The sequence below is a fragment of the Erithacus rubecula genome (assembly GCF_903797595.1).
Source record: "Erithacus rubecula genome assembly, chromosome: 2".
NCBI lineage: Eukaryota > Metazoa > Chordata > Aves > Passeriformes > Muscicapidae > Erithacus > Erithacus rubecula.
Genome location: NC_136685.1, coordinates 101,565,731 through 101,585,188, shown reverse-complemented (window position 1 = coordinate 101,585,188; position 19,458 = coordinate 101,565,731). Strand labels below are relative to the sequence as shown.

At 62.2% G+C, this 19,458-nt stretch overlaps 3 protein-coding genes across 4 annotated transcripts in view; 1 reads left to right on the top strand and 2 right to left on the bottom strand.

Moving 5' to 3' along the window:
- The window catches only part of LOC306815445 (phosphofurin acidic cluster sorting protein 1-like), a 53,961-nt gene extending 51,897 nt beyond the window's left edge, over window positions 1-2,064 (top strand). For both annotated transcript variants that reach the window (XM_079332004.1, XM_079332005.1), the window contains exons 19-24: window positions 108-150; window positions 243-285; window positions 372-513; window positions 604-827; window positions 1,023-1,136; window positions 1,230-2,064. In XM_079332004.1, the coding sequence (XP_079188130.1) occupies window positions 108-150; window positions 243-285; window positions 372-513; window positions 604-827; window positions 1,023-1,136; window positions 1,230-1,345 (682 nt within the window). In that variant the 3' untranslated portion in view covers window positions 1,346-2,064. The remainder of the gene's footprint in view (window positions 1-107; window positions 151-242; window positions 286-371; window positions 514-603; window positions 828-1,022; window positions 1,137-1,229) is intronic.
- A 211-nt stretch (window positions 2,065-2,275) lies between these two features.
- Window positions 2,276-17,291, bottom strand: LOC306815435 (cullin-9-like). Its single transcript, XM_079331995.1, has 30 exons — window positions 17,242-17,291; window positions 15,857-16,462; window positions 13,504-13,658; window positions 12,641-13,144; window positions 12,380-12,515; window positions 11,987-12,177; window positions 11,129-11,504; window positions 10,713-10,914; window positions 10,234-10,441; window positions 9,952-10,145; window positions 9,629-9,846; window positions 9,256-9,487; window positions 8,870-8,975; window positions 8,338-8,565; window positions 8,083-8,173; window positions 7,844-8,015; window positions 7,563-7,668; window positions 7,301-7,396; window positions 7,040-7,215; window positions 6,383-6,516; window positions 6,129-6,305; window positions 5,773-5,888; window positions 5,132-5,314; window positions 4,629-4,786; window positions 4,121-4,331; window positions 3,865-4,030; window positions 3,596-3,741; window positions 3,290-3,407; window positions 2,730-2,926; window positions 2,276-2,651 (listed from the first exon to the last, which is right to left on the bottom strand). Exons 2-30 carry the CDS (start codon window positions 16,446-16,448, stop codon window positions 2,367-2,369), a joined length of 5,874 nt encoding a protein of 1,957 aa, XP_079188121.1. The 5' UTR covers window positions 16,449-16,462; window positions 17,242-17,291; the 3' UTR covers window positions 2,276-2,366.
- A 505-nt stretch (window positions 17,292-17,796) lies between these two features.
- MRPL2 (mitochondrial ribosomal protein L2) lies at window positions 17,797-19,455 on the bottom strand. Its single transcript, XM_079297636.1, has 6 exons — window positions 19,163-19,455; window positions 18,938-19,079; window positions 18,727-18,842; window positions 18,527-18,637; window positions 18,131-18,204; window positions 17,797-18,041 (listed from the first exon to the last, which is right to left on the bottom strand). The coding sequence occupies exons 1-6, from the start codon at window positions 19,401-19,403 to the stop codon at window positions 17,829-17,831; spliced, it is 897 nt and encodes a 298-aa protein (XP_079153762.1). The 5' UTR covers window positions 19,404-19,455; the 3' UTR covers window positions 17,797-17,828.
- Window positions 19,456-19,458: the final 3 nt, after the last annotated feature.

Sequence of the window (19,458 nt, the reverse complement as noted above, 5' to 3'; positions counted from 1 at the left end):
ATACTGACCCCTGCTAGTGCAGGGCTGCTAAGGCACAAGGTTATTAGTCACACAGCAATTGGTGCTCAGCACACTCAGACCCTGACCAGTCTCTCTTCCTTCTGCAGCCCCGACGAGGACTCCTGCCAGAAGTTTGTCCCCTTTGTGGGGGTGAGTGAGTTGAGGGGCCAGCAGGGGCTGAGGGGAGAGGTGCAGTGCACAGTCCTGCTGATGCTGGGTATCCTCTGCTTTTGTCCTTGCAGGTGGTGAAGGTGGGCCTGGTGGAGCAGTCTTTCAGTGCCTCTGGTGAGTCCCTGGGAATGCCGAGCTCTCTTCTCCACAGATGGAGGGCTCTTGTTGGTGTCTCTCCAATCCACACTTTTTCTCCCCAGTGGATTCGGATGATGCTACAGTCTGCACCCCCTCCCTGTTGAGCTCAGCACCAGCCTCTAGTGCAGTTGTTCCCTATGGCAAGGAGACCGTGAGCACCCCGCCACCCTCTCCATCTGTCAGCAGTGGCCTCTCGGGTACTGGGTAAGGAAACAAGGCCCCCTCAGCCTGAGGCAGTGGGGGGAGGAGCAAGGGCAGCACCTGTGTGCTGCATGTGCTGCCCATGTTGCCCAGGTCTCCGAGCCCTGGTGTGGAGGTGATGGGCCTGCAGGTGGATTACTGGACAACACAAGGGCTGGACAAGAAGAAGGAGGGTGACAAGCGGGAGACGGGTATCAAGAACACACTCAAGAGCAACTTCCGCTCACTCCAGGTCAGCCGCATCCCCAGCACAGGGGAACTGGTGCCCCCCAGCACCATGGCCATGACCGTGGTCACCAAGGAGAAAAACAAGAAAGGTAACCAAGCCCACTCTGGGGTGCTCTCTGCCTGTGGGGCCACAGTCTTTTGCAAAAAGGGCGGGGGGTGCCTGCAGGATGGCGGGCCTGAGATGTGGCCTAGCACTTGGTCAGTCAATGCACTGGGGCAGGGGCTCTCATTTAGGGCCAGCTTGGGACATCCTAACATGCGTCCTGTCTGGTCTTGGCCCCCAGTGATGTTCCTGAGCAAGAAACCAAAAGAAAAAGACTTAGAACCCAAAAGCCAAGTCATTGAAGGAATCACACGCCTCATCTGCACAGCCAAGCACCAGAACACCATGTTGCGAGGTAAGGGCAGCCCCTTGGGGCTGTAGTGGGGCAGACCAGGCAACATAGGCTGGCTGTGGTAGGGCTGTGCCTCACTGCACCCTCTCCTCTCAGTCTCCATAGATGGGGTGGAGTGGAACGATGTGAAGTTTTTCCAGCTGGCAGCACAGTGGCCAACGCATGTCAAGTACCTCCCTGTGGGTATCTTCGGCTACTCGAAGAGTGTGTGAGAGATTGGGGCATCCCTGGAATGGAGCTGCAGTGGCTTGCAGGAGGAGACAGGGAGCTGGACATGCTCTTGTCCCCATCTTCTGCAGACCAGTCCCTGCCTCCTCAGTGGGGGGGATATCACATCTGCATCCTGTGGGCCAAGACCCGTAAAGGTGAGGCCAGTGAGACCGGGTCCATGCACCCTCCAACACCAGCCAGGACACCATGCCATCTGCCTCTCTTGTCCCCCAACAGCAGCCTGGGACAAGGGTTGGCACCAGCCAGCAAAGCCAGGAAGGGCTCTGGGCCCCACTCTCTGCAGATGCACCTGCCAGGCCAGCCGTGTAGCCAGCTGGGGTCCCAGCTGGGCTGGACCCAGGCAGGTTCCCCAGTGCTGCAGCCAGCCAGATTGCTCTGTGCAGGGGGCAGGTGCTGAGTAGGGCCCACCACCCCTGTACCACCCTTGCCAGCCCCACTGCCAGCCTTGCACTGCTGTGCTGGCCTTGCCCTCCACAGCACAGCCTCAGCAGCTTTTCCAGACTCCCTGCAGCCCTGCTGCTGAGGCTGTCCTCTTCATCTCCTCATCCCTTCCCAACCAGCCCTACCCCATGGTGCTGCCAGCTGGAGGTGTGGGATGAGGGCACCTGAGTTTTTTTTTTTACAAGATTCTATTTTTTTTAAATTTATTGTATGGTTACTTTTCGGGATTAATTTTAATAAATTAATGCTGTTACCATTATGGCAGGGTTTGTGCATGTGTGTGTGCCCGCATGTCTGAGGGCATGACTCAACACAGCTGGAAGAAAACAAATCTGGACAGGGTGCAGCTACTACCACCACTCCAGCAAGTAGGACTGTCAAAGCTGCTTGAGCACACAGGGGTCTGGCCTGGCCACACTCCCAGCCATGGACCAGCTGAGCTCCGTGAAAGATTACAAGGTGGGAGTGGGTGGAGCATAGCTCATTTATTTAAACAAAACTCACACTTGTTTAGGAAGAGACAGACTGGATTCAACCTCAGTCCTCCTGGCCAGACCTTGTCTACCTGAATGTGGAAAAAGTCTGTCTCCTTTCGGCAGAGGTCAGGCTTGCTGCTGTCTTGATCTCTACAGTCTGGAAGGCAACCTGTGGCTGGACCTGAGAAGTAGGGAGCGTTGTGGATTCAGCAGAGATGTATTCCAAGACATGAGGCCTCCCCTCCTGGCGCTGGAGATAGCCCTGGTTCAGCAGGTGCAGGATGCAGGACAGCACATCCACGCTGTGGCAGCAGAAGCTCAGGAACTGCACCCCTGGCCCCAGCTCGCCCTTCTGACAGGCATCGATCACCTAGGGCAGCAAGGGAGCCCCAGTACAGTGGCTGCATCCCCCAAGCAGTCCCTGTGCCCCTCTGCAACACCCTCATACCCTGAACACCAGGTTGTCGATGTGCAGCTGCTTCTCCACCTTGAGGATGCGGGTGATGAGGCAGCACAGGATGTTCCTCTTCCTCTCCAGGGCGCTCACCTCGGCCCTCTCTGTGCGCAGGTACCTTTGCTGGGGCAGCAGTCTCAGCTGGCAGCCGGAGCTCTGGACCAGGGCTGCCTGGTTCAGCTGCAGCACACCTGGAGCCAGTACTCAAGTCAGGCTCAGCCAAGCCTCAAGCTGGGCCTGAAGGAGCCGCAGGACACACCTGTGTGCCTGGGGGACCCAAGCTGGGCTTCCTGCCACTGCCAGCACTCCTGCCCACCTCAGACCTGTCCCTGGCCCGAGCCCCAACTACCCACACTGACCCATGGCCTGTGCATGGCCCCGAACCCCACCCCACACATCATCCCCCAGCCCGACACTGACACACACATCTGTGCCTGAGCACCAACACATGGACACGGCCCCCTCACAGCCCTATGAGCTTGTGCACCCCCAAGCCCAGCACCCCTCGGGGTTCAGGCCAGCCCCTCCCCTGGCTACCCCAGCCCCACACTCACCCCCTGGAGTGCAGCTTCCCACCAGGATGCCCTGGCCCTGGGTCAGCGGTGTCAGCGCGTGGTGCACCAGGTCAGCAGGCAGCCCCGTAGCCTGCAGGAGGGCCTCCACAGCCACTTCCTGCAGCAGGGGTGGAAGGGCAATGGGCAAGACTCACTGGCCACAGGCCTCGCCTGACACTGGGCTCCTGTGCCCCAAACGCTGCTGGAGACCCCATCAGAAGGGAAGGGAGGACACAGCCCTGCCATGCTCCAGCCTCCATTCAGCCTCCACTGGTTCCCTGGCCCCTCGGTGGCCCCAGCTCCTACCTGGGCACTGTTGAAGCACAGCAGGATGTACATCTGCAGCGTGGACACGTGCAGAATGCAGTCTCCAAACTGCAGCTTGGCATGGCCCAGCCACGTCCACTGCAGCCGACGGGGCTTCGTGCACTCCCAGCCCAGCTGGCTTTGGCCTGCCAAGTACAGGGACAGTGCCAGGGATAGGAACCAGCCCTGCCAGGCACTCCCAGGTCACCACCACTTGTGGCTGAGCTGCCCCGGGGGGGTCTGGGCACACCCCCAGCCACAGCACTCACTCTGCCAGCAGAAGTCAGCAAACTCATCCAGGGGGGAGCACAGCACGGCCGGGAAAAACCTCCCAGGGTCATCCATGTAACAGAGTGGGGAAACGGGCCAGCAGCGGGGGGACAGGGCCAGCACCTTCACCTCTGGCACATCTGCCACGGCAGCTGTTCCCAGCACCTGGACACAGGGGCACAACAGCTCAAGTCAGGCTCCGGGGTACCTGTGAGGAAATCCCCTCCAGCCTCCCCACACCACCCTCCCTCTCACCTCGTCCAGGCCCGTGTCCAGCTCCAGCAGCCGCTTATCCTGCTCCTGCAGCTGGAAGAGGCAGAACTGCCGCTGGAGCTCCTCCGACTGGGCCAAGTTGCTCAGCATATCCTGGGGAAAGCGGCTGGGGAAGCACAGCCCGATCTGCTCCACGATGCCTCCTTCCAGCCAAGATGGCCCTTGCGTCAGCAGCCGGTCCCCCAGGTAATGCCTGCCATGGACACCAGCTTCAGTCAGGGCTGGGCCTGAGCCCTGTGGCCATCAGCCACGTGCCAGGAGACAGCCCCAGCTCCGAGCCTGGCCTCACCCCACGGTACACGGGCCTGGTAGCACACATGTCCCCTCCCTGTCCCCAGCAGGGAATGTGATTCCACATACTGGCAGCAGCCACTCTATGAACCCGTAGAAGGAAAGCAGGAGCACCACTGGCACACCAGGCCAGGCTCCCCCAGCACACAAGGCCATGCTGCACCAGGCCCCTGGCTCTGGGGAGACACAGCAGCCTCACCTGTAGAAGTGTTCAAAGGTGTGGGCAAACTCCAGGCCACTGAAGACGACAAAGGGCTCCAAGAAGTGCTGCAGCCGCTCCAGAGGCCCCGTGCTGCCTGCAGCCCTGCGGAGCTCCTGGATCTGCACGTCAAGGTAGCGGGCAAACTGCTCACTCACCTGCAAGGGACAGGGCTGGCTGCAGACAGGCCTCACAAGGTGCCCACAGCGCCGAGCTGGGGCAATGTCCCTGCAGAGAGCAGACGGGAAACTCTGGCACTCCCAGGCAGAGGCTGAGGGTGCTCAGGCACCAGCCCAAGGCAGGAGTGTGCTTAGGGCCGGGCCCACGCTGGGATGAGCACCACGCACCTGAGCTGGGCACCATCCTGGGTGCCAGGGCAGGGCTCAGTGGCTTGGGGGGAACAGGACACCCCCAACCTAGAGCCTGCCCAAGTACCGTGGGCCAGGGCAGCTCCCCAGTCCACGCCCGGGCCACAGCACGAGGGCCGCGCTCCCTCGACTCACGTGCAGGGCAGTCAGGAAGGAGAGCTGCAACAAAGCCCCCGCAAAGCCCTGGCCCAGGGCCAGCACAAAGGCGGCCTGCTGCCCGAAGAGCTCCTCCGTGGCCCCGCGCAGGCGCTGGTACAGCTGGCAGTAGCGCTCCGCAAGGTCCGGCGCCTGCCCCACCGCCTCCAGGAACCGCTGCACCTGTGGGAGCGGCGCGAGGGCTGAGCCCGCAGCAGGACGAGCCCCTCGGAACAGCCCCAGCCCCACCCTGCCCTGCCAGCACCAACTGCCCGGGGCCCTGGGGTTCAGGGCCCTGGGGCTGCCGCGGGGCTGCCAGGGTGGGGGCAAAGGTCTGAGGGCTGGGCAGGGGCTGTGGAGACACAGCACTATGGAGACACAGCAGCAGCCCAGCAGGAAACAACAGCTCGCCACTGGATCTGTCTCCTGGCCTGCAGCATCAGCCTGGGCACAGGGCCTGGCTGATACCCGAGCCATGCCAGGGTGGCAGGCGCAGCAGGGCTGTCCCCGTGTCACTCCGGGCTCTGTGGAGGCCAGGTACAGCTCTGTGCCCTCTCCATGCTCCCAGGGCACTGCCAAATCTCACTCCCTGCTCCAACCACCCAGGGAAGGTCCCACACCCCTCCCAGTCCAAGCTCTACCTGCTGCTGCACCACGCCACGCCAGCACTGCAAGATTCCCCACAGGCCTCTCGACTTCTCCACCACCATCTTTGCAGTCCTGGGCAGCACCTGCTTGTTCTTCTTCTCCTTCCCACCTGCTAAGGGTCAACCTCAGGTTCAGTGTGCCTCCATGGGCAGGTTCCACACACTGACCCACCACAGCAGGGCTGAGGGGATGCTGGGGAGGCACGGCCACTGCCGGGGCATGACCACAAGCCTTCCCTGGCCCAGGAGCCTCTGTGCCACAGGACACTCCCCAGAGGAGCCCCATGGCCACAGCCTGGCACCGTGGAGCAGCCCCCGCCCAGCCCCACGGCAGGGCAGCCCCGGCTCACCAGCTGCTCTGCTCTCCTCTGGCTCGGGGCCGCCAGGGTCCACATGCACCAGGAGCTGGGTCAGGCGCCGCACGCAGGAACCAAAGGCAGCCCTGTGCCCCGTGGCACGGTGGGGCAGCTCCACGCTCTCCAGGTACTCGCTCAGCAGCCAGGCCAGGGGACTGACACCATCAGTGTCTGCGGGGCCAAACACACTGAGCCAGGAGCCTCTGCCTGCGGCACAGCACGGGTGGGTCCTGGAGAGTGCAGGATACCTGGGCTGGTGATGCTCTCCACCAAGGGGTTCACCAGGGCTTCCCAAAACGTCCTGCCCAATGCCTGGGCTGCCTCGTCGTCAGGAAGGAAGCGGTTGGCAAAGCTCTGCTCATGCTGCAGCGCCCGGTTCAGTCTGCAACAGCAACAGCACATGGTACCAAGGGCTGCAGAACTCCCATGGGAAAGCAGAGCCCAGTGCTGGCTCCCTGCTCTGCCCCTGCCAAGGCACAATGGCTCGCTGGCCCCACTAGCCCCTAGCAGCCAGTGAGGGCCCCTTGCTGTCTCTGGGACCTGCCCCCAATGGCCCTTGAGGTCCTGGCAGCTCCTGCCCAACGGGGGCTGTGCAGTGCCTGTGGCCATGAAATCCTGCTGTGCCTGGCCAACCTCTGCCATGTCAGGATGTACTGGCCCTGGTGAGAGACCAGCATCTCTGTCTGGGGGGTCAGCCCAGCTTAAGCCCAGGGCTTAAGGGCCAAGGAGGCCCTGGCCATCCAGGACCTGTGGTGGCCAGGAAGGAGCAAGGGCCTCTCCCATCCAGGTGGCACACCCAGCTGCTCCTTTCCCAACCCTGCAGGCTCCTCACAGGCTGCCAGCCACGTCCCCCTGGGGCCCTGGGACACCAGGGAATGCGATGGCACAGCCAGGACACAACTCACCTGCCAAAGAGCTGCAGCAGCTGCCCCCGGTCTCGGCAGATCTCCTGGCTCCAGGCATGAGCCCGAGCAGTGCAGGAGAGGAATGTCCGCCGGCACAGCTGCTCCTTGAAGATGGGCCAGAAAGTGGGCTTGGGACCCAGCACCTCGATGCCACGCACACGTGTGTCAATGCCACCCTGCGGGAGAGAGGGACCCTCAGCTCCTGGGGCACGGCCCCCATGCCCCACACTGCCGCCCCCAGGCCCAGCCCTGCTCCCCTACCTGCTGGCACCGCTTCACCCGGATCTGGATGACAGGCCAGAAGCGGGTCATGTTCTCCAGCAGGATCACTCTGCTGTCCGAGGGCAGGATGGTCACCTGCAGGGAGGCACTGAGCCCTCAGCACGACAGGAGCCCCAAGAGGCACCGCAGTGCAGCTCCTGCCGTTCCCACCTCCCCGAGGGCACCTCCCAGGGCCTCACTGCAGGGCCAGACCTCCACGGGCCACGGCAAGGACCAGCCCGCTACTCCCGCAGGGACTCACCGCATTGAGCTCCGTCCTGATGGTGGCAGGGCTGTCCCCGCCCAACACCACGACCCGGGACGGCATATAGCTGGAGTCCTCGCTGGCCACCAGCATGCTCAGCTCCCTGCAGCACAGCAAACGCGGGGCTGCCTGGCTGTCCCCACCTCCCTGCGCTAGCCCCTGACAGCACTCTGCCCTGCCGGCCGTGTCCCGCTGCCCCCAGGGCGGGGCTGCTGTGGCAGGGCTGGCACAGATCCCCAGTGCCCTCTCCACACACAGCCCTCCCGGCCCAGCCCCACCTGATCACCACCCCACACTGCATGTGCACAGTGATGAAGTGCGAGCCGGTGCTGCCGTTCGACTCCCAGTAGGTCTTGGGGTTCCTGTCCACGAGCCTGCTGGCCTGGTGCGAGTTGGAAGAGACCTGCACCTTCTCCCAACACTTGTCCTCCTTCACCTCCATGCTGGAGCCTGTGGGCAGAGCACATGGAGCTTCCAGCCACCAAGCCTGGGGTCAGCTCCCCCTGCCTGCACTCACCCTGGCACAGGTTGTGCAGGAAGACATCAAAGAAGGGGATGCTGATGGGCTCGTGGCTCCGGCGGTGCTCCTCAATCTGTCCCAGGACCAGCTGAGGGATGGGGCAAGGCTCTTACCAGAGGCCCCATGTCCTCCTCCCCTCAGAGCCCACAGGGCTGTGCCAGCCAGAGAGCACAAGGCCATCCCTCAGCAGCAGGGACAGCCTGATGGCCCCACAGCCAAATGTCCAGTGCAGCCATGCCTCCCCAGGCCCACCTGGATGCAGCCAGCCAAGATGCTGCTCGTCAGCTTCTTGTAGAGGCTGGTGTACTTCTCACACTCCATCACCAGGTCCAGCAGGGCCGGCGCCAGCGACGGCACCGTGCTGTGCTTTTCCAGGGCTTTGGACACAGCCTCGTGGGTGCCCACGTGGCACATCACCACCACACAGTCCTTACTGGCGCTGGCCAGGCGGTGCAGGAAACCAACAACCTCCTGCAGCACCTACTGAGATGCAGCCGTGACCAGACGGGCACTGCTGGCAACTCCCCACCCTCCCCAGCAGCCAGAGCTGCAGCTCCATTCCCCTCATCCCAACCCCACCAGCACCCACCAGAGCCCGGCAGAGCACAGCCACACTGGGCAGGTGGCCACCAGGACACGGACACAGCCAGGACAGCCGCTCCCCACCTCTGCCAGCGCCTCGGACACCAGGCCAGGCTTCACCAGCAGGGCCCTGCTTGCCCAGCGCCCAGCCCGGCTGAGGCACAGCCACCCCTGCCTGCCCGGTGCCCCGGGGCCCCCTCACCTCCCAGCTGCTGCTGTGGGTGCTCAGCAAGGACACACAGGGCTCCACACTCTCATGCCAGGGCAGCACATCCTCCTGGTAACTGTCCAGGAATTTGTTCAGGATCCTGGGTGATGGAGGGGGCCTGCTCAAGCTGGGGCACAGGGATAGCAGTGCTACAGGCAGCCCTGCTTCCCTGCCCCACCTGGAAGGCACCTGTCAGGGCCTGGGAACCAAGGCTCCCCTGGTGCCTTGCACACCTCACCAGCACCCAGCCATGTCCTCTGCCGCCCTTGCACATCCCCACCAGCACCCACAAACATGCGCTGGGTGTCCCCAACATGACCACCAGCAACCCACACACCTGCTGAGGGGGTCCCAGACCCCCCCAGTCGCCCTGCACACACCTGAGGATGCTCAGGCACACAGCCTTCTCTGTCCCCAGCAGCTCCAAGCTGTGTAGCAACAGCTGGAAGCAGCTTTGGTCCTGCAGCAGCTGGGCCACCTGGCCAGAGGGAATGGGGCTCTGGCTGCAGAGCTGCCGCTCCAGGGCTACCACCACCTCCTTGGACAAGATGCCATCGTCCAGGCCACCCAGCAGCATCTGCACTCCCTTCGGGTCTAATAGGACCTCTGTGCCTGCCATGACAAGGACACGTGAGCCCAGCTGGCCCCCAGGCAGCGGCAGCAGCCCCTCAGGATGCTCTGCCCTGTCAGGCCAGGCAGTCCTGCTGTGGCACCTGCGGGGCCGTGGCACGGGCAGCGTGCGCAGCACGGTACCTGCAGCCTGCGGGCCCAGGGGCAGCCGGTGCTCTGCCAGGCGATTGATGGCGCTGAGGGCCAGCACTGCCTGGGGGCAGCCGCTGCTCTGCCCGGCCCTCCAGCAGCTCTGCAGCACCGCCAGGAGACCGCAGCTTGCCAGCTGCTCCGCCAGGCCCCGGTGCCCGTCCATCAGCATGTTCACCACCAGCAGCCCGTTCTGCACCCCTGAGGAGCCCCTGCAGGGACACAGCCGTGACCCTCTCCTCCCCTCCACCCACCTGTCCATCCCTCCCCATGCACATTTCCCCCAGCCTCAGCCGCTCCCCATGATCTGCCCCTACCCTGGGACACTCTGCATGGTGCTCAGGGCAGCAGGGATGCTGCTCAGCAGGCTGGCAGAGCCCTCGCTGGAGGCAGAGCCGATGCTGGCAAAGATCTCCCGCAGCATCTGCGCATCGCCGTGGTTCCAGGGCAAGCACTTCCCGCCGGCACCTCCCGGCTCCCTGTCCGCAGCTCCCACCAGCACCTTCAGGGCCTGCGGGGACAAGAGCAGCGCGCAGGGCAGCGGCCCCTCCGCCGCCCCCAGGGCAGCCCTGCCCACCCACGGCCCCCCGGGCACTCACCGCCAGCCCGGCCTGCTGCACCAGGGCAGAGCAGCCGTGCTGCTGCATGCAGCCCAGCACCGCCCGCACGCCACCCTCCGTGGCGAAGGGCACTCGCCACTCGTAGCGGGCCAGCAGCACGGCCAGCAGCCGCAGCGTCACTGCCACCAGCGCCTTCTCTGCCACCTCTGCGCTCAGCAGCTCCACTGCCACCTGCACCAGCTTCTCCCTGCATGGGACAGGACACCTCAGCATGGCCTCCTGCCACGGTCGCTGCCACGCCAGCACCTTGGGCCCCACCGGCCACCTCCTCCCTGCCCACCCTGCAGCTGGACAGCTCCGTGAATGAGCCTGCCTGGGACAAAGGGACACAAAATCCTCTCCTCTGGCACATAGCACCCTACACACTCCCACTGCCACTTCCCGCTCTCCCAGCTCAGCACTGTCCCCCACCCTGCCCACAGGGCAGCAGAAGGGGTGGGCAGCACCCCAGCACTCACCCAGCACTCCCTGTGCCCAGCCCGCCCTGGGCTGTGCTGACTTGCTGCTCTGACTTGGGCTCCTCCTCAAGGATCTTCAGGATGTGCTTGAGCCCAGCTAAGCGCAGCCCCACGGCTGAGCTGCTGCTCTGGATCACGCCCAGCACAGCTGCAACCTTGGCCAGCGAGCTGCTCTCACTCAGCCCCTCGCAGCTGCCCAGCACTGGCCGGAGGGACAGAGCCGTCAGGGCAGCGCTGACACCTCCAGCAGCTCCTGGGGTAGACACACACCCCCAGAGCCAGCACCCACAGGCACCCCCACTTCAGGCAACCCCTGCCTGCACGGCCCCCATGCCCTGCCCAGAGCCCTCCCCTGGGGAGGCAGCAGTGCTGCTGCCAGCACCGCACCTGTGCCCCAGCGTGTGGCAGGACATTACCCTGGCTCTGCTCCTCCGTCACCTCCGGCAAGAACAGCCCTTCCCTCTCCAAGAGCTCGCTGAACAGCTGGGAATCCAACTTCAGTGCCACGCCGCGGGCTTGGGGCGGCCCTGGCGCTGCACACAGGTCTCCCTCCGCTGCCTCGGCCATGGGGCCTTCGGGGCCGCTGCTCCTGTGGCCGTCACCCTCTGAGGACGCCGCTGGGCTCCCTCCACCATCCTGCTCTGCCCCCCTCCCGAGGAAGTGTCTGGCGTAGACGCGGGAGTCACGCAGGTCACGCAGAGAGCTGCCCTGGCATCGCTTCTCCAGGACCTGCAGCACCTTCTGGGCCAGCTTCACAGGTACCGACAGCTGCACCAGGCCTTCTTCATCCACCTCTGACTGCCACACCCATGGGGGCAAGTTAATCTCGGGCTCGCCCCGCGCCCCTCCTGGAGGCCACTGGCACAAAGCACACAAAGGCTGTACTGCCACAGGTGCCCAGGGCCACTCCCCACCGCCACCCTCTCCTGGCTGTCCCCAGCCCAGCTCTCACCACCCCACACCTCCCACCCATGCTCACCACCCAAGTACAACCGGCAGAATGACTCCCACGGCCCTGCCTCACCTGCCCAAAGCCTGCTGGACAGTCACTTCCAGTCAGGAGACCCTGCCTTTTCTCTCACCTCCACTCCCTGCTCTGCTGGGCCAAGCTCTCCACGTTTTTGCCATCCCCCACTCACCCTCCCATTTCTGCCCTGTTCAGACTGCCCCTGCACAGCTCACACTTGCCATCTCCTCTGGGGCTGGTCCTTTCCCTCATGCTCCCTTTGTCTCTCCCTCCGTTCCATTTCCCTGCTGCAGGCACTGGGTCCTACCTGCTCTCCCTGGTGCTGCTGAATGAGACAGCTGATCTCTTCCTGCTCCTGTGCTTCCAGCTTCCTCACAAAGAAGAGCAGCTCCCACCATTCCATACGGCTCAGTGTCTCTGCAGCTTTGGGCAGCCCCTGCCCCAGGTAAGGCAGAGAATACAGCCCCCCCAAGGGCTTGCACAGGAATGGCTGTGGAACTGCAGGGGAGTACAGCAAGGAAGGGCACTGTCAGCTCTGCCAAATCCCCCATCCTTTGCTGCTCACTCCTCCTTCCCCATGGGAAGAACTCATGGTTGGCAGAAGAGCTCTCCACCATACAAGAGCTTGCTGGGAGAAAGGAAGGTGACAGGAGGGCAGTGGGAGAGTTGGAACATACTTGGAGCCTGATGGGCTGCTCACCTGCTCTCAGTCTGTGATTTTGTGTCAGGATGTTCACCTTCTCCTTGCCCTCAAGCTCCTTGTGTTCTGAAGGGCCAATGATCTCGACCATGTGCCAGTGAACCCAGTACGTGCAGCCCAGAGCTTGCCAGTACACCTGAGGATGAGAGCCCAACACGCACCTGGCTGGGGCAAGGCAGGCCCAACCCCACCGTCCCCACGCAAGGCTGCACAGGAGCACAGACAGGCCCCTTGGCAGCGCCTGCTCCCCAGCAGGGGTACCTGCACTGGGGGCATGCCGTCGTTGCTGCGGCGGAACTCGCCCTCATCGCCGGCGCTGACCTGCTCGTAGTCCTCCAGCATGCGCACCCGCATGCCGCTCGCCAGCGTGGCCTGCACATACTCCACGTAGCTGCTGCGGCTCGGGAAGGCCGAGCGCGTCTTGAACGCCACAGGCTCCTTCACTGGGGACGTGGCGGCTGCTTCGGCAGCAGCACTGGCTGGAGTCTTGTGCTGGAAGATGGAGCGGGCAGGGCGAGGCTGCAGGTCCTGCTGGGGCAGCAGCTCTGCCTTGCGGCTGCGGCTCCAGCCCATCGCGTGCAGCAGCTCCGAGATGAGGTTTGCCATGGCCATGCTGAACTCAAACTCCTGCTTCACACAGCTCCTCTCCTCAGGGACACGGCAGGGCACAGCCTCTCCCTGCTCCAAGCCACTGCTCAGCTTGTCCAGGAGAGAAGTCACACACAGGTAGCGCTTCACCAGGACAAACAGCTGCTTCCCAGGGATCTGCAACAAGCACAGCTCTCACACTCAGCCTGCAGAACACCTCCAGCTCCCAGCTCTCTCTGAGCCACCAGCTCATTCCCAGGCAGGCTCCTGTGAGAGCTCTGGACCAGCAGGCAGCAGCAGAGACCTCTCAGCCCAGCCTCCCCTCCCTGCTGGCAGACCAGGCTCTCCAGGTGCCTCTGCACACCCCCAGCCTCTCACCAAGTCCTGAGCCGGCTCTCCCCACAGCCAGTCCTGCTCACTTGCCCCCTTCAACTCCCCTCTTGTCCCAGACAAGGGTGCCAGCCCTCGCCCTCATTCCCAGCCCTCCTGGCCCCTCCTGCCCCACAGGCCAGGGCTGGTGGTGAGTCTGTCACTACCTGCGGGAGGTGAATCCCCTCGAAAGACATGCAGTGCTCTGCAGAGGACATGATCTCAGCAAACAACTCCAGCAAAGTGCAGCGACTGTCAAAGTCCATGTGCTGCTCGATGCCATCCTGCTGGCTCAGGGACAGCAGGACATGGGCCCGGCTCCCTGCAACAACAACAACTCTTCAGGCCTCAGAAAGACAACCCTCACCCCACCCTCCCTGCAAGAGAGAGAGCTGCAGGGAAGGAACAGCTTTGCTGTCACCTGATTCATCTTCTGTCCCTTCCTCTGGAGTGGCAACATTTTGCTCCATGGGGTATTTTTTCTACCCCTAATGCTGCAAGATTGTCACAAAGAGCAACCCCAAATAACTGACTCCAGAACAGGGTCCCAGGGAAGAAAAGAAGTCAAGTTTTTAACCTGAAATCAAGTTTTAACTCAAGTTTCAGCCCCTCATCTGCCTCACTTCAGAGCTGCAGGAACTCAGGCACTAGGACAGGGAAAGCCAGATCTCCTGTGGGATACCCCACTACCAGCAATCTTTCAGCTGCACCCAAGTCTCATCAAGCACTTCCAAGCCATGGCAGTGCCTCTTAAATGAGAGAACTGGGTGAGGACCAGCCTCTACTCATCAGGGTTGTGTCAAGCCCTTTGGAACTGGGCTTCATTGCAAGGGTACGTGGAAGATTATCTGTTCCTCTAAGTGCATCCAGTCTTATCCTTTTCACTGCAAAAAGTCAAAGTAAGAAGGAAGCCATAAACAAGAATATAAAGAATCACAAACTTGACTAATGTTAATGGATGCAGCGAGGAGAAACAAATCTGGTCAGTCACAACAATTAGTAAGGACATCTGGACAACAGTTAGTAAGGACATCTGGCATATGAGAATGATTATTTTTTCAGTAAGATTATCTGATTAATTGGAATTGGCAAGGAACACAAAAAGGGGTGCAGAGAAAGGGATATAAAAGGTGTCAGTCTTGGTTAAACCACAGCTGGTCAGTGTGTTTGTCTGACAAAACTTGTCCTACTTTCTTATTGAGTCATTACTAGGTTTTTCTCTGCCTTGTGTATGTGTGTGCTGTAAAGACTGAGTGCCAGTTGTTGGTGAGATCTGCATAAGTGGCCTTTGGTACCACAAACTGGAGCCTTACTGGTGGTGTGGGAGCCCTGTGTAGTCAGTCAATGGAGTGAGTAACAGTTGGAGGTGCCATCAAATCACAGATTTCAGCTTGGAATGCCAGTTATCAGGAAGACTGGTGTACAGCTGACCCGGGTCAAATTACTCAGTTCTGATCAGGGGTGTAGGAGTCCCTGGCCTGATGTGCCAGCTACTGGGGCAAGTGCAAGGATCTCTCCAGTGCTCGTGCCTGGAGTTGGCAGGATCCTTAGTCATCAGCCACTGGAGAGAGAACAGTGTGTGTTCTGAAGAACAGCTGCTGGAAGGTAGGCAAGTGAGGAGTTCAGCACCAGCAGCTGAAGCAGGACTGCAGTGTTTGAGGCCAGGGGGAAAAGGTATCTGCATCTTTCCCAACCCTGCTGTGCATATAATTAATCATCAAAACTTCATGCTGGAATAGCAAGGAGGAAGTCCTGGGTCCAGACCAAGGTATGAGGTGGGCGGTGGTTGATGCTGAAAATCCCAAGGGATGTGTCAATGTGGACTGTGGAATAAAAGTGCTACAGTTTTACTAGCAAGCATCAGGTTTGACAAATTGATGAGCAGGGGGATCCCTGAGACTGGTAGAGGGGCTTGGATCCAGGCAGGAGTGCAGGACAGAGAGGCCATACTGGTAGCCGAGGGATCCATGAATGTGTGTGTCTGCTTGTGAACCTGGAACATTCAGTGTGTGCTGGCAGGAGTGACCTTCTGACCCTGCCAGACAAAGAGCAGGAGGGGACGCAGCTGGCTGTGCTTGTGTTTACATGAGTGCTGTAAGTGTGTGCTGTCAGAGTCCTGTGTGTGTCTGTGCTCCAGGATGGGCACTCAGCTTTGCTACTGGTTGAACCTGCAAATGGGAAAGTGGCAGCTGCATCTCTCAGCTTGAGAAACTCCAGTTTCCTCACGCTGGGCTTCAGTGGTGGAGCAGGAGAGGTGCTGGGACTGCTAGAGGAGACAGCCACCGCTAACATTCCTTAACCTTCCTAACAGTTAATCAGCATCCCAGCTGAGAAACCTGGCAAGAGTTTCTAACTCCCAAGAACAGTCCAGACAAGTGCAACCAAGGAAGTGTGGAAGATCCACACTGATTCTTCCCCTTTTGCCAAGAAGCCCTGAGACATGCTGCTTCCCAGACATCTCACCCCTCCCAAAGGCCCAGCAGCACCTCCTCAGTGGCACTGAGCAGGAGCAGCCCCCACCTGCATCGTGCACGCCCAGGGTGCGCAGCATCTGACCGGCACCACGGCGGATCTGCTTCTCCTTGTGGCACAACATCACCGTCAGCAGCTCCAGGGCTCCTGTCTCTCTGAAGGCACCCGCCAGGGAGCCAATGCTGGCGTAGGCGCCCAGCACGTGCACCGTGCTCAGGATGGGGCCCTCGGACGTCCCGGCCTCAGCCACCTGGCGCCCAGCTCGCTGCACCAGGCTCCTGACGTCAGCCTTCATCTCCAGCAGCGAGGCTTCGTCCAGCCAGGCTTTGTCCGACGGGCCGGGCGCCTTCTCCTCTTCTAGCCGCGGCCCCTCCGGCCTCCTCTGGCCCAGCAGCGCCGGGCAGCTGGCACACACCTCCTCTGCAGACATCCACATGGAGATGCTCTCTGCCTTGGCCTCTGCACAGCAGGCACTGCTGCCTCCCGCTGCTCTCTCTTCTGAGCTGACGATGCTCCACAGGACCAGGTATTCCGGCTGGCCGGCACGGCCTTGGCGCTGCCGGAGCAGCTCCTTTGGGTAGGCCTGCAGCTTGGGCCCCAGCTGCACAAGCAGGGTGTCATTGTGCTTCTCATTCACCATGGCAGCAGATGTGACTGCAGGGACACAGGGGAAGCAGGAGCTGGGAGAGGTGGCTGAGGCATTCTATGGCTAGAGATCCATGTTCCTGTGTGTCACAGTGCTGGTGATATGGCAAAGCAACCATTAAAATGTGCTTTTGCACTGGTTGTACTCCAGGGCAGTGCTGTAAACGCCTAACACAGCAAGTATGAGATATGGCTCACTTTCTCCTTGGAAAGCTGCATATATGTAGTGGCAAGATAACAGGGCAAAACACAGTGATTTCTGGACCATCAAACACACTGTGAGCATGGCAAGAATACGAACAGCAATGCCCAGGAAAGGCAGCTTTCCCCAGGAAGCTCAGCTGTAACAGCTGGCTGCGTGCTGATGGAGCGAGCTACCCGAGCCAGGCAGAGCCCACATGCTGGATCAGGGGGCCAGTGCAAGTCTGCGCTGGAGGGCTCCGCTGCAAATCACCAGCCGGGGCTGAGACAGGGTGAGGGACAGGCCTGTGGCCGGGCACACACGCTAAAGGCAGGTGGCAGGGCACTGCCATCCCCGTGGAGAGGGCTCCGGCGGGCCAGCGGCAGCATCAAAGCTCCTTCCAGGCGCGGGCCAAGCCAGAGCTCGCCGGGCACTGAGCACCGGACTCGGCCCGGTTCGGCTGCCGCACCCCTTCCCCGGCCGCCCGGGGGCCGCGACCGAGGCCTCCCCTGAACAGCCCGGGCCCGTCCCAGACCAGCTCGGCTTGGGACGCTCGCCGGGCTCGCCCGGCCGTGCCCAGCCCGCCGCCTTCCCGGGGCCGCGTTACCTCCGGCACCGCTCCCCCGCCGCTCCGGCCGCGGGCGCCTGCGCAGGCCCCGCCCGACGGCGGCCGTGAGGGCTGGGCCTGGGCGGGCGCCACCGGGGAGCTCAGGCGGACGCTGGGGGCTGAATGAGGCACAGGGCGGCACTCGGGGAGCCGAGGGACGGGGCAGCGTGGGACAGGGAACGTGGCGAGGGCAGGACGCAGCAGCCGCCGGCGGCAGAAGTGGGGCCAGAGAGCAGGGAGGCGCTGAGATCCGTGATTCCCAGCTTCCCGGTCGCCTTGGCTGGAAGCCACCTTCCCATCTGCTTCCTTCACTGCTTCGCACGCTGAGGGTGAGAGAAGAGCTCAGGTGTCCTACACCTAGGTTTGTCACGATTGTGCCAATTGACCACACTGAGTCACCCCCCAACCTCAAACTCAAGCCAAGGCGGTCAACAGCCCCACACTCATCTCTCCCACCAATCCTACTCCTGCCAGGGACTGAACACAGCAGAACTTGACCTGTGGGAAAGTGAGGAAAGGCCCTGTGCATAAAAGGCATTAGTAATGCAACAGCAGTGGTATGAAAAACACTTTATTGGACCCGGGCATCACTCCACTGCTTTGACCCGTGGCAGGTTGACATAGCTTTTCATGGGTGGCAGAGGCTTGATCTTGCGCCCGGCCCAGCCACCCTTGCGGTGCCACAAGCCCGTGTGTGGGCGCTTGCCCAGCCAGCGGTTCCGGCCTGCCTTCCCGATCACCTGCTTGTTGTGATCCACGTTGGACACGCGGCCCACTGTGGCCACACAGGTCTCCAGCACCTAGGGCACAGAGAAGAGCTGCAGCCCTCCCTGGGGACATATGGTTGCGTGCCCAGGCAGTCAAGCCAGGGACAGTACAGCTCCTTTACCTGCATATGCCTTTTGGAGGGCAGCTGCACGATGGCTGTCCCATTCACTTTCCTCAGCAGCACCCCACAAGTACCTGCAGCAGGCAAGAGAGGAAGCAGCTGCTTTGAGCAGCAGAACAAAGTATCCCACCTGTGACAAGCACATCCCCATGCTGGTAAATCCCCAACGCCCCCCCACTATTGTAGTAAATGCAGTTCTTGCTGAAGATGGGGCCCTGAGGAATCAACAGGGCAGAGCTGCTCCTGCTTTTCTGGAGAGATGCGTTGCACTCTAACAGGAAGAGAAGATGAACAACTTCCTGTCACTGGCCACCCAGAGCAGTGCCCTCTGCCCTCCTCATCCCTTGTGCTCAGCCAAACTCCTATAAACAGTGTGCTCCCTGTGTGGGGACGCACCAGCTGCCCGGATGTACTGTGCTCCCTTCCCAGGGTGGCTCTCCAGGTTACAAATCAGCGTGCCGACAGGCAGAGCCCCCAGTGGGTACGCGTCGCCTTCGCTGGCTGACACTGGAAGACAGAAACTGACAAGTTGAGCAACGAGCAGCCGGCGAGCCCTCGGCAAGACCGGCACAGCTGTCCCCAGCCCTGGCGTGCACCTGCCATCCTGCCAATGTGAGGCGAGTTCGTGATGCTGTCCCCTGGCTGCATATTTTCCGTAGCAATGATCCAGCGCTTGCGGTTGCCGCCGGCCACCAGGGCGATGTCAGCCGACCTGCACGGAGAAGCCGCGGCGGGTGAACAGGGGGCCACAGCTAGCGCGGCTGCCCAGGCCCGGGGCCGAGCCCGCACCCAGCACCCCACACTCGCCTGCAAGGGTCGTATCGTATGCTGATGACCTTCTCGGTGAAGGGCTCCAGCGAGGCCCCCTTCTCGTAGCGCAGGCGCTGGAAGTCGATCATGCGGTAGCGCCGCTTGTGTCCCCCGCCGATCCCCCGCACGCGGATGCGGCCTGCGGGACACAGGAGCGGCTTCAGGCGAGACCCTTCACACCCAGCCGGCCCCGGCAGCCCGCCCGCCCGCCCGTCCATCCACCTGTGTGGTCGCGGCCGCCCGTCTTCTTCATGCCCACGGGCCGCACGGTGTACTTGGTCCGGCATTTCCACAGCGGGTCCGTGGTACAGCGCGGCGCCGAGCCGCCCAGCCCGCGGCAGGCGGCAAGCGCCGACACTGGCCCCGGCAGGCAGGGCTGGGGCAGCACCGAGGGCCGAGCCCGGCGGGGCCCCGCCGACAGCAGGAGCGCCCCGAAGGCGCGGCACAGCCCCAGCGCCGCCATGGCCGCGGGAAGGCGCCGCCGGACGGGGCGGGGCCGCCGCGGGCCTGAGCTGGGG